The sequence below is a fragment of the Sminthopsis crassicaudata genome, chromosome 1 (assembly GCF_048593235.1).
Source record: "Sminthopsis crassicaudata isolate SCR6 chromosome 1, ASM4859323v1, whole genome shotgun sequence".
Classification (NCBI taxonomy): Eukaryota; Metazoa; Chordata; class Mammalia; order Dasyuromorphia; family Dasyuridae; genus Sminthopsis; species Sminthopsis crassicaudata.
In genome coordinates this window covers 77,883,143-77,904,906 of record NC_133617.1, presented here as the reverse complement: position 1 = coordinate 77,904,906, position 21,764 = coordinate 77,883,143, and the positions used below count along the sequence as shown (strand labels likewise).

At 38.3% G+C, this 21,764-nt stretch overlaps 1 protein-coding gene across 7 annotated transcripts; it reads left to right on the top strand.

Annotated features, from left to right (window-relative positions):
* The first annotated feature begins 233 nt into the window (after nucleotides 1-233).
* Nucleotides 234-21,710, top strand: TRMT2B (tRNA methyltransferase 2 homolog B). 7 transcript variants are annotated; one of them, XM_074292615.1, is made up of 14 exons: nucleotides 234-343; nucleotides 1,455-1,661; nucleotides 2,211-2,451; nucleotides 3,851-3,905; nucleotides 9,016-9,147; nucleotides 9,350-9,449; nucleotides 11,624-11,694; nucleotides 13,954-14,100; nucleotides 16,182-16,276; nucleotides 16,589-16,797; nucleotides 16,941-17,042; nucleotides 18,481-18,600; nucleotides 19,241-19,340; nucleotides 21,282-21,710. In XM_074292615.1, the coding sequence occupies exons 2-14, from the start codon at nucleotides 1,523-1,525 to the stop codon at nucleotides 21,406-21,408; spliced, it is 1,638 nt and encodes a 545-aa protein (XP_074148716.1). In that variant the 5' UTR covers nucleotides 234-343; nucleotides 1,455-1,522; the 3' UTR covers nucleotides 21,409-21,710. The 7 variants fall into 7 exon arrangements, with proteins under 7 accessions (XP_074148716.1, XP_074148630.1, XP_074148978.1 ...); XM_074292877.1 differs by lacking the exons at nucleotides 234-343; nucleotides 1,455-1,661 and adding exons at nucleotides 792-925; nucleotides 1,274-1,424 and having other exon boundaries at nucleotides 2,185-2,451; XM_074293047.1 differs by lacking the exon at nucleotides 234-343 and adding an exon at nucleotides 821-925 and having other exon boundaries at nucleotides 2,185-2,451.
* Nucleotides 21,711-21,764: the final 54 nt, after the last annotated feature.

Here is a 21,764-nt window from a genome sequence, read left to right as displayed (position 1 = left end):
CTTGGTGGTGAAACTGTGTATTACACATTGTTAGGGATGAAAAGAAGAAATAACCTGCTTTTCTGCAGGTTGTAGCCCCAGCTGGACAGGACACTCGCGGATATTCCCTTAACTCACACCAACCGAACCCTGCGGGATCTCTCTTCGGAGGCATCTGGGTAGCACGGTGGATAAAGATCTACGTCTGGAGGCGGGAAATCTGAATTCAACTTCAGATACTTGCCAGCTAAGGGATCCTGGGCAAGTCTTTAGCCTGGCTTGGCTTCCGTTAGGGATAACAGCTAAAGGCATAGGTTGTTATGAGGATCGGATGAGGACATGTTTGTAAAGCTCCCGGCACGCGGTAGGTATTTGTACACTGCAGCAGGCCGTTCAGCGCTAGGAATTACGATGCCTACAAGGGAGGGAGGGCTCCCGAGAAAGGGGCTCCGAAGGGGCTGGATGGAGTGCAGACGAGTCGCAAGGAGGAGGACGGGGTAGGAGCCTCAGTCTTGCGGAGGACGAATATTATGGTTTTGAGTCCCCTCTCCCTCCCCCTTTTCTCGCTTTGTTTTCCTTCCAAGTAAATAACATTCGCGATAATAATTAGCAATGATTCCCGCCTCTTTGGATCCCACCCCAAGTCTGCATTCCCAGGGCCGGGGAAGGGATGCTCCCAGCCTGGGGCAGAGCGCCCAGGACCGAGGCGCTACAGCGACGCTCCGCGGGGCCCAGCTAGGGCCGTGCGGCCGGCCGCGGGAGCGCTCCGGGGTCCGGCAGCTCCGGGGAAGGCTGCGGGCTCCCGCGCTCCCCGCCCCGCCCCGGCTCTCCGCTGCCGGAAGTGACTTTTTCAGACTGTTCCCAGGCCCGGCGGCGGCGGCGGCCGCGCTGCGGCGGAAGGGGAGCCGCGGCCGCGCCGGAGAGCGCCGCGGAGAGCCAGACCCGGGTAAGAGCATGCGAGGGGGCGGAGCCAGCGCCGGTTCCCGTCGCGGATCGGTGCCCCCGAGGCAGCCTGCGCCAGGGGCACGGAGTGAGCCTCCTCTCTTTGGCTTCCGGTTCCCAGTCCTGGGTGGGCTTCTTAGCGACGCGCCTCTTCCTCTATCAGGCGCCGGGGGCGTGGGGGGTTCTCACCCAGTGAGCACGTGGGACAGGAGGGCCGGGACGGACGCGGTGACCGGCGGCCCACGTTTTCCGGCGGGGTTCAGTCTCTCAGTGGTAACCAACTCTTCCGCATCCCATTTGGGATTTTTTCCTGGCCGAGATACCAAAAGTACTTTGCCATTTCCTACTCCAGCTCATTTTACAGAGGAGGAAGCTGAGGCAAACGGACTTGTTTCGCCGTTAATAAGTGTCTGCCTCGGATTTGAACTCTTGAAGATGAGTCTTCCTGACTCCTACCCAGTCCATTGGTGGTTCTATCTACTGCTCCACCTATAGGCTGGGAGGTAGGTGCTGTTTTAATCTCTTTTTTATAGGTGGGGAAACTAAGATTGACCTGGAGTCACACAACTAGGTAGAATTTGAATCCAGATCTTCCTGATGGATGGCAAATGGATGGTTTAAAAAAAATTCACTAAGCACTTGCCAAGGTCCCTGCTTAGTATTAAACGCAATGCACAGAAAGGAAAGGACAGGACCCTGCCTTAAAGGAGATCAGATTCTAAAGCTGCAGGAGACCACAGGTACGGAAGTTTCAGCCACTAGTCTTAGTCACTCATTCTCATCCTTGAATGGTGTCGAGGGAACCTGCTGGACTTGGTTTTCACCGTCACCCAGAGACCTGGGCGGACTTCCGTTTCCTCACCTGTATAATGAAGTTAAAAATCGCACTTACCAGCTGAAATGAGACAAAGAGTATTTTGCAAACCTTAAAGCACTATATAATGAGAATGTAAGTGGAAAAAGTTTAAGAAGCCCTGATACGGTGTTGATCTAGACATAATTTTTGCCAGACTGCTTTCTAGTTTTCTCAGCAGTTCTTATTAAATAGGGAGTTATTTTCAAAGAAATTTACATCTTTCTATTTATTCAGTATCGTGTTATTGAATTCCACTATTTCCGATTCTTCCTCGTCGAATTTGTCCTATTGATCTATTTTTGGGGCCTTAGTAATTTAACTTCACAGCTTTTATTATCACACAAGTGAAGTCCATTGTGCTTCTTTCTTTGGAAATATTAAAAGAGGAATTGTTTGTTTCTTCTCAGAGCTCCATTGGCTAGATGTGTTCCAGATCAGCCAGAGACCAGTGGAAGGAACACCATGGCCCACCAAAGATCCCTTCTTTTGAGAATGGCTCTCTTCTCCAAAGTGAGAGCACTTTCCTGGGATGTCAGCAAACCAAAAGGTTGGACCTGGGCATTTTTAAGCACAGCATGTGAGGGAAGCATCACAGATATGGTGACTGAGGAGAAGCAAAGAGAGAAAACAAACTTGAAGGAGTCCAGCCAAAATCATGACTTTTGGCGGGAAAGGTAAAACTGTGTCAGTCTTGATCCTTCTTTCCCTCCTATATTTCTGTACTCTTTTTTTTTTTTCCCCCCTGAGGCTGGGGTTAAGTGACTTGCCCAGGGTCACACAGCTAGGAAGTGTTAAGTGTCTGAGACCACATTTGAACTCGGGTCCTCCTGACTTCAGGGCTGGTGCTCTCTCCACTGCGCCCCCTAGCTGCCTCTATTTCTGTACTCTTGAAAAATAATGGGACATAATTTGGGTCTGTGGAGACATCCAAAGCAAACATCCTTAGACTATTTACTTAATTAAGCAATCCAGAAAAATTCTTACATGAGTACTTTGGGACCATGGAATACCTTTTTGGTTATAAGGAGGTAGATGGTGAAAAGATCAATCTGTCTGCTAGAAGAGGGCACAATAGACATGCTCAAATCCAGAGAGAGACTAGTAGGTTGGGTGTGAATAGGGCCCCATAGTAGTCATAGTATTTTCTACTTAAAGTGCTCAAGTGTTGATGAAAATTTACATATAAATCAAATTATGTTTTTAGTGTAAAGGCAGATCACTTTGTAGAAAGACACTTAACCCCGTTGCACTTTGATTTCCTTATCTTTAAAATGGGAATAACTTACCCCATAGGGTTGTATTGAGGAATAAATAAGATATTGTAAATAAAGTGCTTTGAAGACTTCCCAGTACTTTGTAAATATCGATTATTAAGACAGCATTTATTATTAAGATACATTCTGTCCTTTTTCTCATTTTCTATCTTATTATCTAGACTTATTCTTATAATTATTTGCATGTAATGTATATACATATATATAACATTCATATGTTTTATATTGGATATAATATACATAAAATAATGCATTATAATACATATATATAAATAGTATAAATAGTATAGCATAATATATATTATGGTACATATTATGTTCTAATGTATATATAAGTATATAATAATAAAACATATATTCACATACACATATATACACATACACATTATTCAGTGGATATGTGTATCCATTAATGGTGTGTGGGGGAGGCAGTTATCTGTTGCTGTCATTTCCTTTTTGGGGATTATTCTTTAAGGGAACCCTGTGGTAAAAGAATTGGTTTGGAATGTGATTTGTCACCTCTAGATTGGTCTGTGTGGTGAGCCTTTTTTTTTTTTTCTGACATTGTTTGAGCCTACTCTGTTGTAGTTAAATATACAGTATGAGAAAGGTCTCCACAGCCTTGTCCTCTTAGGAGCATGAGACAAGTCAATGGTAGAGTTGATGAGATTGATGAGGCATAACACCAAAATGAGAACTTCAGTTCAGAACCTGGAGACTATTTTGCATGTGGGAGATATTTAAGAAATCTTTGGATGACTGAATGAATGAAGCTCAAGATCAGATCTTTTTCTTTCAGGTTAGCAGATCAGATGTTACCCTTGTGGAGATTGAATTATGAGGAACAACTGAAGGTAGGAGCCTTGATGTTGCCTTAAAAGGGAATGGTGCTAGAATTTTCTGGGTGTTAGGGAAGCCCAAGAAGCTTTAGAAAGGAGAGCTGTTTCCTGCCTTAGAGAAAGCTAAAGGAGATCTTTAACTGTGGAGCAACCTTTCACCTTCAGAGTTACTTTTCCTTTCTTTTGATTATATTCAGTTATCTGCATGTCAGATCGAGTCAACAAGCATTTAAGTACTTACTTATGTGTCATGCACTATTCTAAGCACTAGAAATACAAATACAAGAATACAAGAATACAAGTGCAAAAAAAAGATAGTCCTGTCTTCAAGGAGCTTATATATTAATGAGGAAAGAAAATGTACAAAAGAAAGCAGGGGAAGAAAAGATAAATATGACAAAATTGAGAAAATGAGGAGAGGAATGAAGACATGGTTGACCTATGTGTTTTACTTAAAGTGGAAGTTCTAGGAGGAACCAACCAATCACAATAATTTTTCCTATGCTTAGAATCTAGCTGCTAGATCCCTTACCTGAAGCCCCAGAAATCTGCTGATTGAAGATGATGATCTTCATAGGGTTTATCCATCTCCTCATCCTCTTCAAAAAGTGTGGACATCTGAGTTACAGTTATTTCCACTGGGGAGGTGGGGCAGGCAGACCTATGATTTATAGAACTCTCAGTGTCAAAACTAAGATTGATAACTCATGGCTTACTTAGTGCCATAGACTGTTGCTGCCTGGGATATGCTCATGGTCACACAACTAGTAAATAGTGGGAAGACTTGAACCTGAGGCTCCCTGATGCCAAGCCTGGCCCTCTATCACTTACACCCAGCTGTCTCTTATGATTTATCTTCATAATGATCTTTTTTTTTTTTTTTTCCCCTGAGGCTGGGGTTAAGTGACTTGCCCAGGGTCACACAGCTAGGAAGTGTTAAGTGTCTGAGACTAGATTTGAACTCAGGTCCTCCTGAATTCAGGGCTGGTGCTCTATCCATTCCGCCACCTAGCTGCCCCCCATGATGATCTTTTAAAATACTTCCATTCATCATGATCAAATGATGACCAAGACAGTCATGAGTATTGCAAAGTAAAATGACCAAGGGTCCCATGAAAATTTTTTGGTGATCATGAAGAATATGTAAGTTAACTTTTCCCATTTAACTTCACCTTCTTATAGCAGCTACTGTCATTAAAGTGGTTATGTAAATATTCTCCCATATTTTTAATTAATTTATTTTTAACATTCATTTAAAATTTTTTTGAGTTCTAAATTCTCTTTCTTCTTCCAACCACCTTCCCCCATTGACAAGGCCTTTTATTGGTGTCCTTTGTCTTTACATTATGGTAATCCCCCTAGAGGCAATAGATAGAGCACCAAGCTGGGAGTTCAGCCTAAACACTTACTAGCTGTGTGACTCTGGGAAAGTCATTTTTGTTTGCCTCAGTTTTCTCATCTGTTAAATGAACTAGAGAAGAAAATAGCAAACCATCCTAGTACCTTTACCAAGAAAACCCCAAATGGAATCAGAGAGTTGGATAGAAGTGATTGAACAATAACAACAAATTTCTTTGTTGTAAATTCCGGGTTAGCTCCCTGGAGGCCTCAGGATCAGCCAGAGTCAGGATAAGTATAAGTCTTTGGTCTTTAGGGGGAGAAGTGGAGATGGACAAACTGCCAAGAGGATCGACAAAGATCTCTGGAGTCCAGAGTGTCCAGCCTCTCTCCTCATCCTGCCCCAAAGTGGTATCCCACCCTCTAATCCTTGCCTACAATTATTTTAATACCAAACATTGAGTCAGCACCAATTGTGAGAAGAGCCATTTATCCAAATATATGCTAAGAGTCACTGTCTCACAATAAATAGGTAATTAGCCTTAAGTGATCAGTTGTTTGATTCAAGTGTACCTTTTCTTAGTTTCAGCCCTCTACACCTTGTACTGGAATCAGTCACTTTATTTTACATCAGAGGTATTAAGCCCCATTGCAAACAGATTAAAATGTACTTGGGAATTATTTAATAGCATTTTTTTTTTTATTTTTCCAAATACATGCAAAGATAGTTTTGAACATTCACCTTTGCAAAAGCTTGTGTCCCAAATTTTTCTTCCTTAATTTCTTTCTCCCCAAGACAGCAAGCAATCAGGGCTAAGCTTGCAATTTTTCTAAACATATTTCTATATTTGTCATGTTGCACAAAAATAATTCAGATCAAAAAGAAAAAAAAAACACTAGAAAAAAAACAAGCAAAGAAGCAACAACAAAAAAGGTGAAAATACTGTGCTTTGAATCATTTTTGGTCTACATAGTTCTCTCTGGATATAGATGGCACTTTTCACACATCTACTGGAATTGACTGGAATCATTTTATTATTGAAAAGAGAATTGGGAAGTTAAAGATATATTACAACATAGATAATGTTAATATGTAGTTTTGTAAGTCAATATATAATCTTTGTGGCTCCATATCTTTTTGAATCTGATACTATTATTCACCATAATTTTAAACAGCAATATTCTCTTCCAGTAAACTCTTACTACTTTCTCCTGAGGGGAGAGGCATATAAATCATAATTTATTTTCATTATTTTGTTTTTCAATTATTCAGTTTGTCTTCTTTTTTAGTGCATTTTTCATTTATTGTGTTAAAGTCATTGTGTATTTTCTCATACCATTGTATTTTTGGCCTTTCAATTGTCAGTCTACAAACCTCAGTTAAGCACCTTCTATATACTCTGCTAAGCCATGGGATACTATGAAAAGCAAAAAATAGTCCCTGTTTTTAAGGAGTTCAGAGTATAATGAATGATATAATTCAGTTACTCTGGTGGTAAATTGACTTGTTGAGCACTAGGGTTGGGCTCTAGACAAGAACTCTGCAATTGTAGAGTATCGAAAATATTAATATTGATAGGTGGCTAAAGACTGTATAATTCTTAATACCTTTTGTCCTTTCGGTGCCACTTTGCTATCATTACTGCAAAAGTTGAAGGGGACTACAGAGGAGACATATTGTGTAGTTCTTTGTTGTCATGAATTTATCATCTGGTAATGAGCCTTTCTATCCTTGGCAAATCCAAGGATTGCCATAACTGTTCTTGAAGCCTTTTAAGCATGGTAGAACCTATCAGAGTTTATACTTTATTGGCATCAAAGTAGATGGTGTTTATAAATATTATTGTCATTACTTTTACCCGTTGCCTTGGAAAACTTTGGGTTACCTTCATTCCACAATGAGGTATCAGAGCAGACCTTTATATATTTGAATGTATTTATACCTTCTCTATTTGTTGGGCATAGAAATTGCTTTATTTTTTTAAATAACAAATTAAGAAATATTTGAATATTTTATGTAGATGGGTTTTTTCTTTAAAATTTTTTAAAAAAATATTTGTTATATATTGCCAGCTTACACTCAAAAATATTTACATTAGAGTACCTGTTTTTCCCGTAACCCCACCAATGAATTTACTTTAATTTAAAAAAAATAATTTTAATCTTTCTAAAGCAGTATCATGATTTTAGAAGTAGAAGAGGGCTAAATGAGATTGAGGACCATTTTGTACCTTGCCTTTTTTTGTGGAATGTTGTACTAAGTAATAAATCTACTGCTGATGAGTTGAGTTTCTGTTTACTAAGTTAGGCTGGTCCTTGGAAAACCTGACTTAGTCTATTGCTAGGCATATATGCAGTGCTTATGGTCCAGTGACATAGACTTCAAGAACCTAAGTGACTACCATCCCATGATGAAGCAGTACAAACTTAAAACAAAAAAATTAAAATGACAAAAAGAAATGACATGCAATTGAAGCAACTCAACTTTGACCTATTTAAGTTATTGATGATAAAAAATGGATAATGTATGGAAGAAAGGACATTGATCCTGATTATAATAATTTCATATATGTTTTGCCAATATAAATCAATTGTCATGATATGATAAAAAAGACTAAGAAAAGCCTAAAAAGCAAGGCATTCAGAAATCATTTGACTTATTTGCCAAACAGAAAGACAGAGAAACTGAGAGTAACTTGTTTATAAACTTGTTTATAAAACCTTATAGAGATGATTTGGAACATGTTGGAAAATTATGAAAAGTAGTGCCTCAAAGCAAGGAAAAGCAGCAGAGTGTAAACTTTGTTTAAAGAAAGCTTGGAAAGAGTGGCAAAGTCATTCCAGAGACATTTAAGGATGAAATGGAAAGGAGGGTAACAATAGAAAAATGTAAAAGACTTGCAGTGATGTTTACAAGCTATCAAGCAGTGGTTGTTAAGTATCTACTATGTATCAAGAGTAGTTGTTTTTTAACCATTAAGGAAAGCAGATCATATACTTAGACTTTAAACCACACAGTCCCAGATGTGCTTATAGAGAAATAAAAATGAACTAAAGAATACAAAAATGAAAAAAGCAGACCAAGTCTACAGAGAAAAGATCAGTGCTAGAAGAAATATAATCGTGAGGTCTTTGAAGAATTGATTCATAGAATATCCTTGAAAGGGAAAGATACCAGTCATGAATAATAAAACAAAAATGGTACACTGAAGAAATATCAACAAAAATTGGCCTACATATCTTTTTTCTTATTTGTATATAATTGTTTTGATAATCATTTAAAAGTCACATCAAGGGTCATCTTTAATAGAATATCAATAGGGCAAGTGATTTTCCACAGTTGACTTCATCTTGACATTTTTATTGAAAGATGTAGAGAAGATCCCCTGTTCTTTTTGTTACATACGTTATTTCATTTGATTCTTATAGCAGGCTTGTGACTTAACCTCTGTCTCAATTTTCATAGCCTCAGTGTAATGAGAATAGTCAAAGCATATAGCTCCTAGGATTATTGTGAGGATCAAATGAGATAAAAATTCTAAGGTGCCTTATACATGTTAAGTGCTGTGCAGAAGTTAATTCTTTATTATTATTTTTCTGTTCTGATCAAGTTGCCTAAAAGTAGGTGGTATGAATATGACAGAAACTGAATAAGGGTTGTGGAAAGCCTTGAATTGGAATTTTAATTTTATTTGGTAGGCAATTGATCCCAATTGGAAGCATTTTGAGCTGAGGAGTAAGTAGCACAACCAGATAAACCCTTATTTATTACTTTTCTACACTACAGGTAAAGTTTGAAAGTTTAAAGAAAAATCTGGAGACTCTGGAAATTCGCCTCCGCAAGAGTGGCACTGGTGACCCAAAGCTTGCAGCAAAATCTGAGAAGCTGTCTTCCCTTCTCCATCCTTTTATCCCTTCTGTAAGTTCTGGCCTTCTTGTTTTGTATCTAATGAAGATCCCCTCCCCTGAGGTCCAAAGAAGTCTCACTGTATGGCTGGAGTCAGAGGTTTTCTGTTGTATTTGGCCCTCTTCACCATAGGCCCTTTCTGACAATGTACCCTCCTAAGCTGCTGTGCACTTTTGACTTGTTTTTTCCTCTCTCTCCTTTCTATTTGTAACAGCCTGTCATTGATGGTTATAGAAATAAATCTTCCTTCTCTATAAATCAAGGCCCAGATGGCAATCCAAAGACTGTGGGGTACTACTTGAAGTCTTGGGGAGGTAAGTTTAAACCTGTGACAGAGAAAAATAATAAACTAAGGACCCTGGAGAAAGGGGAAGACCCCAGGAGGATAGAGCATATACCATAACAATGCCAGGCCCTTGGGGAATGATGGGAGAACAGAATTGGGTCTAGGGAAGTTTCTTGGCTCTGTTGAACCCTTATCATAGTTGAGTTTTCCTTTTACATTCTGTTTTTCATCCTTGGAACAGCCTCTTCATTTCAAAGGTAAAGATTTTTCTCATGTTGAAATCTTATTAGAAAGCAGCAGCATCCCTATTGCTTTTTGTTAATGGTTTCTTTAAAGTGTTCTAGCCCAATCCATTGGAACCCAACCATCATTTATTATGTACCCGCTATGTGCAGGGCTCTGTGCTGAGGATACAGCATTGAAATGTGATTGAATAAATGAATTATTAGCAAAAAAAAAAAGAAAAAAATATATAGTTCCTGCCTTCAAAGAGATTACATTCTGCTGGGGGAATACAATATGTACACAGATAGGTATATGTTTATATGCACATATGTTGTATGTGGGCACATATACATGTATGTATATGTGTCCATGTCATTGTATTTATTATATACATATATAAGTATGTGTATATAAAATATGATAATTTGAGAATGAGCACTAATTGTAAAAAGGAAAAGGAAAGGATTTCCATAGGAGTTGTTATATGAGCTGAACTTTGAATTAAGGATTCAAAAATCTAGAGGTGAAGAGGGAATGCATCCCTGGTCTGGAGGACAACCTATTCAAAAGCATGGAGTTTGGAGATGGAATGTATAAAGTTTAGGGACTAGGAGGTAAATAATGGGAGGGGTGAATAATGGCAAGAAAAATCATTTGTTTCTCTGAGTTACTGTCCCATCATGCTCAGATTGATTCTATTTCCAAACTTCTAGGACCCAAGTACTATTATTTAAAATGAGTTGCTCTATATAGTATCTGTGACCTTTACATTAGAAGTCATCAGGTTGGAGGTCGTAGTGCTTTTGTTTCACCGTTTCAAAAAGTACTGACTAATAGAACAAATACCTGTTTACTGTAAAGATGAAGGGGACATGTATAGTTTGCTATTTTGGCAAGTCTAAGATGGATTAAACATGTATCAGGGAAAATAGCTTTGTAGGATTGTAGAACTTGTTAAGCAGCAAGGTGGCTTAATGGATAGAGCACTGAATCCGGAGTCAGAAGGAACTGAATTCAAATTTATTCTCAGACACTTACTAGCTGTGTTACCCTGGGCATGACACTTAAATTGTTTTGACTGTGATTCATCTTGAAAATGGGGACAATTATAGTATCTATCTCCAAGGCTGCTGTGAGGATCCAATGAGAATACGTGTAAACTTGAAAGTGCTGTTTACATGTTAACTATAATAATCAATATAGTGATTAATTGTGGCTTCAGGGAACTAACAGTGAAGGATGTTTAATTCCTCTCTGTGTAAAAGTGATGGACTTCAATTGCAGAGATGCAGATTCTCTCTGTCTCTGTCTCTTTCTTTCTCCCTTCCCCACTAAGTCTCTGGAGGGTAGAGGTGACTTCTATTTCCTGATACAGCCCAGTCTACTTCAGGACAGGTTTATTTACTAGGTCATTTTTCCTTAAATCAAGCCAAACTGTGCTTTGAAACCTCCATGCATTGCCCCTACTTCTACCCTTTGGAGCCCAGAGAAACAGTTTTACCCTCTTCTATGTCAGAAGCTGCTTGAAAATATCTGTCATGTCTAACCTTGAGTCTTCTCTTCTCCATGCTTTACAACCTCATTTCCTTTTTTTTTTTTTTTTTTTTCAAAATTATTTAAAATTTTTTTTTTACAACTTCATTTCCTTTATCTGACCTTTCTTTGGCAACTTTCAGCCCTTCTTTGTCCCGTTACCTTCCTGAATGCACTCCAGTTTATAAATCTTATTCCTGTAACTGAACACAGTTATCGAGATGTAGTTTGACTCCAGCAGAGAATGGCATTACTAGATAATCATTTTAAGAAAAGCCAACTGAGTGACTCAGGATTTAGGGCCATGGGGTTTCCTCTGTCAGGCAGGATTTCCCTAGGTTATGGATTTTGTTGCCTGTTGAAAGAGGGGGTTGTAGTTGTGGGGTGTTGTTTCTGGAGAACCTTGAAAGAAAGTGGTATAACTAAATCCTTGTCTTACCTTAGGATCAAATATTTTCTGCATACAACCTAGCCATCTGAAAGATATCCCTGAAAAGCACAACCAGGTAGCTCAGGTAAGAAGGGGCAAGGAGTCCCTTGGGGATGATATCAAGCATTGCTGTGTGTGGTAGCTAGGTAGTGGCCAAGAAGATGAGGGTTTAAGCCTCCAGTGATCCCCAGGGTTTGGGGCTTGCTCTGTTGCTGCACCATTCAGCTCACAAGGTCTAAGCTAGAAGGGGTAGCCCAACAGGAATGTTTTTGTATCTGTGTCAGGGGCATTTGGAAAGGACTGAGAATAGAAGAAGGAGTTAAATGCAGGAGAGAGATATATGCCTGTCATATCCCTTGGGAGAGGGCATTTGAAGGTCAGAAATGAGAGGAGTCCTAAAAAGGTGTTGGGATAGGAGGTGAAGGAGATAAATTCATATTTAGTCTTATCTCATATATTCGAGACTTCAGCCCATTTCCCAGCTTTCTCCTCCCTTTCTTAAATACCATTTAAATGACATGTTAAGGTTTGCAAAACACTTTACTCAGAGTAATCCTGTAAAGGAGATGGGGCATATATTATTTCCCCATTTATAGATGGGGAAACTGAAACCCATGTGGGTTAAATGACTTTCCTATCTTACCCAGATAGCAGATGGGATTTCAATCTAGGACTTCTGACTTCAAAGCTAGTGTCCAGTAATTTACATGGATTTTAGTCTTCTATTACCAATATTTTACTTATAGCTTTTCTTCTTACATTGTTGCTAATTTTCTCTAACTTTTCCCATTTCCCCTGTATCCTTTTCTCATCTCCCACGCTTCATGAAAGACTCCCTTGTAACAAATTATAAACAAAATAAATCAACACTTTAGCCATGTTTGATAACATACTTTTCACTTTACACTGTAATCTAAACTGCCCATTAAGAATGGAACATAGAGTGTAGATTTTAGGAAAAAAAAGATGTAAAGCTAAAGAATGTGTCCCCAGCCCCGTGATTTTAGCCACTATTACTGGTTTTCTGTACAAGTTAGAATTTGGAATATCAGGTTGAACAAACATTTATAATGCCTTATTGAGATCTTTGAAGAGGGATTCTATTTGTATGCCCCATAAGGAAAGAAGAAATTAGATTAGATTAGATAAGGCAGCTAGGTGGATAGTGGATAGAGTACTGGGCCTCTAGAAGCCTTATCTTGGTGAGCTAGCCTTAGACACTTACTAGCTGTGTGACCCTGGGCAAGTTCATCCTCAATCCTCATCTGTAAAATGAGTTTGCTTCAATTTCCTCTTCTGTAAAATGAGCTGGAGAAGGAAATGGCAAACCGCTCCAGGATCCTTGCCAAAAAAAAAAACCCCAGTAGGATCACAGAGAGTTAGACCACTGAAAAATGAATGACCAATGGCAGGAATAGCTATCCAGTTGTAGGAATTAATAGGGAAAAAATGAGCTCCCTTGTATTGGTTATAAATAATAGAACAGAAATACAGTGAATGACAGTATTCTGAAGGAGATCAATACCCAAGATAAAAGGTTTTTTGGTCTCTTGTGTGGGAGGGGTTAGAAATTCATATATATACAGGGAACTCCTAGGATGGAAAGTCCCTCCTCCACTGCAGGTCAGTGATGTATCTCAGAGTCTCTAAAAGCTGTCTGGGGCACCAAGAATGAAATGTCTTACTTATGGTCCCTTAACTAGCATTTGTCAGAAGTTATGCTTTGAACCCTGACTTTCCTAATTCCAAGTTCAGTCTTCTGCCTACTATTCTACCTTGCCTTGTGACATTAAATGTTACTATACCTAGGCCTTGATTAGTAAGAGTATTGAATCCCCTCAAGTGGCTGCATGTTTTTAAATTTGTACTATTCTAGTTATATAATTATAAAATTAGGTAAAATATGATTTTTGGTTCCAACCAAATTGAAAAAAATGCAGAGGGGATTCATTATTGGCATTAGTCAAGACATAACTGTATAAATAAGATAATATCATTACTTGTACAAAAGACAAAACTCTTGGGTATATATGGAAAGCAAGAGCATTGAGGCTCTCTGATAAAAAATCATGGAATGTGTACAAGCCAAGCATCATAGATACTTGATGATCAAAGCCGGAAATGATGGATTATTGCTGTCATAGAAAGAGAAATGACTTTACATTTGGAAGGGGCTTGGTTTCCAGTCCCAACTCCATTGTCTATTACTTGTGTAATGTTAAATAAATTCTCTTCGCTCTCTAGTACTCAGTTTCTCATTTTGTAAGAATAGTGTGTTAGATTGGTACCCTCTGAAATCTCACTTCTACATTCTGTTAACTCTACGTATTTTCTATTTTCTCAGTGCTTTGAGGCATTTCTGCGGCAATCCACAGCGGGTTCCTCCATTGATTCTTGCAAAGGAGGACTCTGGCATGAGCTCATAGTGCGCACCACCTTCCTTGGGCACACGATGGCCATTATCATCTTCAATCCTCAGGAATTAAGTCAGGTGAGACTCTTGGTACTTGGCCTTGGGTAGCATGGGATGACTACTATGGGAACAGTAGAGCTGACATTGGCTGGCTCAGTAGCAGGAACTTAATGCCTAAAAAGGCTGGTGTTTTGAACTGGGTTATTGGACCATCTCCCCATGATCCTGTTGGTGGTGTCTTGAGAACCATTTTACTCATGCATGTCAAACTGGATTTCAAATTCAGCCCTCAGGGGATGCTCTCAGCTTAAATCTGTTGATTGAGGAAACTGAAGGGTGGAAAGTATGGAATTAGGATCCTAGACTTATTGTATTTTATTAGAAACATTACTGCAAAGGCCTATGAGTAGGCTAAATATTGCTAACTTGAAGAAATAGGTTCCCGTGGGAAAGTATGCTGTTTCTAGGCAAAACTATTGAAACTTGCTCAATTTATAGTACTTGTTCCTATAATATTCCAATTAAAATTTAACTATATCTTCATCAATGCCCTAACTTTGTACCTCTTTTAAGGATCTAGCTGTCCTAACCTCCCTTTTTGTTTTTTAGCTCTAAGGAGAAATTAAATGACTTACTTAGGCTCACATAGATAGTTAAGATTGGAAGCTGGATTTGAAAGGTCTTTCTGACTCCTAGCCTCTGTTGTGAGGATCAAATGAAATAATATTTATTTGCAAAGAGCTTACTTAGCAAAATGCCTTGCACAAAGTAGGCTCTATATAGATGCTAGCTATAATTAGCATCATCCTCATTATTTATTATTAGCTACATTCAAATAGGGTTTTAGTGGGAAAATGAACTTCTTGGGACTCCTAGCTCATTCTCTCTCTCTCTTTTTAACAGAATTTTATTTTTTTCAATAACATGTAAAGATAGTTTTCAACATTTTTAATATGATTTTGAGTTCTATATTTTTCTCTCTCCCTCCTTCCCCTCTCCTCCTCCAAAACAGTAAGCAATCTGATATAGATTATATATGTGCATTCTTGTTAAACATTTTCACATTAGTCATGCTGTAAAAGAAGAAATAGAACAAAAGGAAAAAAAAAAACTATGAGGTTAAAAAACAAAAAAAGGTGAAAAAAGTATGCTTAAATCTGTATTCAGACTCTATAGTTTTTTTTTCTCTGAATGTAGATAGCATTTCCCAAGATGAATCTTTTAGAGTTGTCTTTGATTTTTGTAGTTCTGAGAAGAGCTAAGTCTATCATAATTCATCATTGCACAATGTTGCTGCTCAGTACATAGGGAAGAGTTTTTGCATCAGATATCTCTAGTAAGCAAGATACATGGGAATAAATGTTAAGTATATAAATCCAAGAACCATTTCCTAAAGGATAAATGGCCAAAGGATTAATATACAATTCTTTAAAGAATCTAAACTATAAACAACTCTACAAAAAGTTAATCCCAGATTACTAATAATTATGAAGATTAAAATCAAAACTACTCCAAAGTTTCATCTTACAACTAGAAGACTGTCAAAGGCAAAACCATTAAATTATTGATGTTACAGGAAAAGAGACATTAATGCACTGTTGGCAAAATAGTGCATTAGCTCATTCTTTTGTTAAAATGATTTTATGGTTGGTAAGCATAATTTCAGTCTTCAGATGAAATGAAACTGGTGTGAACAAATGAATTATGGAGTAAAGAATATGCTGGCTGGCCTCAGGAGGGAAAGGAGGGAATTTTGTGTGGAGTCTCTTGGCAAGTTTTGCTTTGGTAACTAGTGTTGGAAATGGAGCAGAATAAAAGACACTGATGGGTAATTTGTATTTCATAATGGGATGGAAAGCCAATTCAGCCACCTTCCTCTCATAGAACCCTTGCTCTTGTAAGTTCTTTTAAAGTAATGTGGGTAAACACTTGTTTTTCGGTTTATTATAACCAGCTTGGCTAAGCATTACTCTAGAATTCAATCTGGAGGGCTTGGCAAAGACTTCTTTGTGTAGAAGTAATTTGGGAAGGGGCTAGTAATAGCCACCCCTAGCTCTGCAGAGAAAAGTACTCTGTTATGTAGGGCTGCCTGTGATTGATATCCACAGACAGGGTCTTTCCATCATCAATCTTTGCTCCTTGTTTTATGTTCTGGGCAGGAGGAGCTCTGTGTTCAGACAGAAGAAATAAAGAAATTTTTCTTGACGGGGCCTGGAGCTTTATGTGACTTAACCTCGCTTTATGTGAAAGAAAGGTAAATGTAGGGGATGGTAAATGGCTCCTCAAAGAGCATCTGGAAAGCTGATGGCCTCTGACTACTTGGATTTCTGGCTTCTCAAAGTGAAGTTGTCGGGAGTCAATGGCCAGGGGCAAGTAAGGCTCCCTCTATTTGAACCAAAGTATAGTGCAGACTTGGAGAGGGGTTTAACCTCCTCCTAGGAGCCCTCTGGAAGGTCCTCCTATAGGAAAGGCTTCCTTTCCTAATGGAGCTTCTGTAAAGCCCAGATAGAGATGCTTGCCAATGAATGCTGTTATATCCACAGTATTCTTTTCTCTTGTCTTCTAGGACCCCTCGCCACCAACAACTAACCCCCTTTCAGCTTCTTGCTGGAGAGCCTTACCTCTTTGAACAAATCCTGGGCTTGAAGGTTCGAATCTCTCCTGGAGCCTTTTTTCAGCTTAACACATCTGCAGCAGAAGTTCTTTATCAGACAGTGGGAGAAGTGGGTCAAGTGAACCCTGATACTGTCATCCTTGATTTTAGCCATGGAACTGGTAGGTATTTGGGAATCCACAACTTGGGCAACTCTTAGGTACCATTTATGTCCAAAAGGCCCTTTCTGGTCATTGAAAGATATTGGAATGAATCCCACTGGAAGAGGACATTGAAACCCCTGTGGTTTTTCTCATTTCTCTAGGTGCAACTGGCCTCTCCCTGGCTCAAAAGACATCACAAATCTACAGTATGAGCCTGGTAGGGCAGGCGCTGGAGGATGCTAAATGGACTGCAGTTTTTAATGGTTTGATCCTTACTCTTTGGGTAGGGATTATTGGGAGATGGGGATAATTCCTTGGCTATGGATGGGGGGAAGGATAAAGGGGAATGTGTAGTATTCTGATAAGGAAATGCTTTTGAAGAAATTAAGGTAGTCCCCTGGGTGGATTGTGAAAGGAGCTAGCATTTACTTTCTCCAACTTAATTCTTAATTAAGGGGGAAAAGATGAAAGCAAGGGATAATTCTGTTTTGTAAGAGGAGAACTAGTGAAATATTCAACCATGTAGGTCTGTACTTGCCTTGGAGAATGCCTTTTTGACATTAGAATCTTAGTCAAAAGTATTTTGTTACAATGGAAAGAGTTTAGGACTAAGAGGCTGTGTAGGTGTCATCTTAACATTCTAGAATCTTTGAATTGGAAGGACTCTTTAAGGTCATTTAATCTAGTATGGACCTAACCAGAAATTCCCATTACATCCTTGAGAAATATCTCCCATCAGAAACCCACTGCATTCTAAAACAGTGGATACTTGTAATTATTAGAAATGTTGCATTGTGCCAAAATATTTCTCTCTGCAACTTTTGCTCATATTGCTTCTTGTTCTGTTTTCTTTGAATAAACAGAATAAGTCTAATCTTCTTTCCACATAATGGCCTTTCAACCTTGATCTGTTTACAACAGGATCCATCCTGCTACCTCAGGGCTTTTGAATGGATCAGATGAGATAATGTATATGACAGTGCTTTGAAACATACAAAGCACTGTGATCAATTTAGTGATCAGCCACAATTCTAAAGGACCAGTGATGAAACATGCTTCTTACCTCCTACTAGGAGGTGATGGACTCAGTACGGAATGAGACAGTTAATGTGGGAATTCACTTTTGCTTGACTATGTATAGTTAGAACAGTTTTGATTTTCTTTTTCAGTGGTGGTCAGGGGGAGAGATTGGAGGAAGAAGGAGGCTAGAGATTAGATTCTTTTCATTCTCCCCTTAATCCTCCCCCCTCCTCCCCATCCCCAAAAAAAGAGAATAGAAGGAAGGCAAGAAGGAATCATAGACAAGCAGGATAACTTTAAAAATTACATGCTGAATTTATTTGAAAATTAAAAACAAGTTCCACATCAAAGAGATTAAATTCAGTTTTGTGTGTATGATCCTCACCTCCTGTTCTACAGTAATGGAAGTGCTCATTTTAGTTGGTTTTGTCAAATTCAGAATAAAAAGAAAAAGATGAAAATATTTTTTAAAAATATAAAACAAGTACCCTATAAATGCAGAGAATTATGCTCCCAGCTATATTTAGAGGTATCCTGGAACTCAGGGGACAAATTGGGAAAACCTTGGTTTCTGTATGTGCTTAAGAAAGCATATAGGCTTTCCAGAGGCCAGGAAAGGAAGATTTTCATCTTTCTTAAGCCTGGCATGAGAGGCATTCTGCAGACTTTTCTTTGTTGTAGGCATCACCAACTGGGAATCCCACCGTGCCAATGTGAAGGAGATTATGTTGCAGCTATCAGAATCCCGGGAGGATGGTCGGTCACTCATGGCTTTGGTGGACCCATCCCAGTGTGGACTGAGTAAGGGCAGATTGATTCTCTGCTGAAGAATATTTTCCTCCATTTCTGCTTACTATATTTAAAAAACAAACTAGTTTTTATTGATACCTTTTGTTTTTATATAATAGTCATTCTTTCCATCACCTCTAATTGAATCCTCAAAAGGACAAAGGAAAAAAAATTTTCGCCAAAACATCCCATGCAGATACTATGTCTGACAATTATTCTAGTCCACTAATCTCACACCTCTCTAACACTAGGGAGGAGGTCCATTTTGGAATCTCTTCTCTGGGACTTCTATGGTGTTGTTTTTTTTTTTTTTTTTTAATTACTCAAGAGTTTAGCTTTTTTAAAGGAATCTTTGCTTTTGTAGTCATTTGTGTATATTTACTTGCTTTGACTTGCTTTGTATTCTTCCATCCTCCAACTATGGAAATACCAAGAGTGTTTCTAACACTCTTTTAATAGCTCTTCCTTTAGGCTGGATGGAGTACCAAATTCTCTATCCCAGAAGCCTTTTCCTTTGATCCAGTGTAGCTTGGGGTGCATTTCTCCTGGGGACTTTCAGTAACTGTCTTCCACAAAGAAACAAAGATCTGTTTGTAAGGACCCTTCAGTTTGTATTTTCATTCTATTAATTTCACACAATTTTTGTCTTCAGGTAATAGAGTTGTTCAGGACATTCGAAACTGCAAAGCCATCCAGAAATTGGTTTTTGTCTCCTGCAGGCCTTATGGTAAATCCATTGAAAACATTATTGAGTAAGTAAGACCTGAGCTTTGAGTATTGTGTCTTAATAACCTTTTGTAGAAATATTAGGATGTGACAAGGCAAAGAGTAAAAAGAAAGAGCTTGGGGAACACTTAATAAGCTTACTTACTAAATCTATGCTTGTCTCCCCTCTTGAAATTATCAAGGCAAAGGGTTATCAGAACTAGGTACTGCTCAAGAAATTTATAATCTAGCTTTGCGGGAAAACTGTTTTAGAAATATGTAAGAGAGGCTTCTACATATGCCACTAGACTTCAGATTCTGACTCAAACCTGGAATCTTTCAAAGTGATTCCAAAGTCACTTAACATTTCCATTTCCCAGCTTCCTCATTTGTAAAATGAGTTGACCTTAAGGCCTCCTTTCTAATTCTGAAACTGATGATCTCATGATTCTAAGTACTCATCTGATATGACATGATATCTAGGTGATCCTTGGGGACCTCTAGGTAAGCAGAACAAAAATACTGTCAAGTGAGTAACCCTGGGCAAGTCACTTAACTCCAATTGCCTCAGCAAAAACAAAAACCAAAAATACTGTCAGGTTTGTCCTAAGCTGGAAGACCTCTAAAGCTTGTGCTAGACTCTTTTTCTATCTAGCTAAGTATGGAAAGGCTCATCACTAGCAGATTGATCATTAGGGTTTGGATTCTTGGGCCATGGAAACTTGTTTTTTTTTTTTTAATTTATTTATTTATTTTTTTATTATATACATATATATATATATTTTATAATATTATCCCTTGTATTCATTTTTCCAAATTACCCCCCCTCCCTCTATTCCCTCCCCCCGACGACAGGTAATACCATACATTTTACATGTGTTACAATATAGTCTAGGTACAATACATGTGTGTGAATATCATTTTCTTGTTGCACAATAAACATTAGAATCCGAAGGTACATGCAACCTGGGCAGACAGATATTAGTGCTAACAATTTACATTCCCCTCCCAGTGTTTCTTCTCTGGGTGTAGCTACCTCTGTCCATCATTGATCAACTGGAAGTGAGTTGGATCTTCTTTATGTTGAAGATTTCCACATGGAAACTTGTTTTACCAAAAACATCCTCGTACTGAATGAACATGACAATGAATGAAAATGATTCTATCCTCATAGATTGTTAAGAACTAGTGAGTTAACAAGGGAATCATTTCTGAATCAGTTGCCTTTGTATAATTAGAACATCATTTTGTAAGAACAAAGGTTAAATCAGCATGAAATTAAAAGAAAAAGTGCTTTTCTTCAGATATGAAATAAAAGTACCATGTACAATAAAAGTAATTCCAGTTTGGCCTATATATTTGAATTTGTACCACTTAAAGTTATAGTTATGTAAAACATGATCATTGATTTTCTAGTCCAATGGAAATATATGATGTAAGTTTAAATAATGAGATTACTTCAGAAGACTCTTAATTCACATTTATTGGGACCTAGCTGTAAATTGCCTTCACTTGTATAGCTGTAATCTATACATAGAATTTCCTTTCGGCATCACTTAATTTAAATCTTTCCAAATTCCTTTGAATCTGCCCTTGTAGAGAGAAGGTAAAACTGGAGGCTTATATAAACCTTCTTAGAGTCTAAAACCAATAGTGGAATTGTTGGGTGTGAATTTGTCATCCTTGTGAAATTATATTTTTTATTGTAAGCAAGGGTTCTTAACCTAGAGTCTATAAACTTGTTTTAAAAATATTTTGGCTGTTGCATTTCAGTGTAAATGGTTCTTCTGTGTATTTTATTGTATTCATTTAAGAACATGGTTCTGATTAGGTGTCTCGTGGCTCTCAAAGACTACCCAGAAGGTCCAGGTGAAGAGCTTTTGCCTTGAATAGTTCTTTCTCTTGAAGTACTGAAACATAGTAACACAAGTAAATACTTCATGTTTTTCTCCTGTATTTGTTAAAACTTCCAATTCTTGTGTCTGTAGGTTGTGCCGACCCCCAAACCCTGATGGGAACCTCCTTGGTGAGCCTTTTGTTCTGAGACAAGCTGTACCAGTGGACATGTTCCCTCATTCCCACCAATGTGAGTTGGTGATGCTCTTCACCCGGTGATTAGCTCGAGAAGACCACAGGCTGAAGGTCTTTTAAGGACTGAATATCAGGATATAGTAGACAAGGGTATTAACTTTTTTGCCTGCACTGAGCCTGGATGTATCTTCAGAACACAGTTGTTGGTTCCTTCTCTAAGAAGAAAGGATATAAAAGGCTTCCTAACTGAGGTAGATCTTTTCTTTATCTTGCCTCTAGTGCATTGACGATGGCATAATTTTTGCATTTCTTTTCTATCCTTATATTGTGTGTAGCACAGTGCTTTTGTACATAGTAGACCCCTAATAAATGATTAAGTTAATAAATTGTGTCTTGACTGCTTGTCTGGATTTTACTAGTGATATATTATGAAGTGTTTT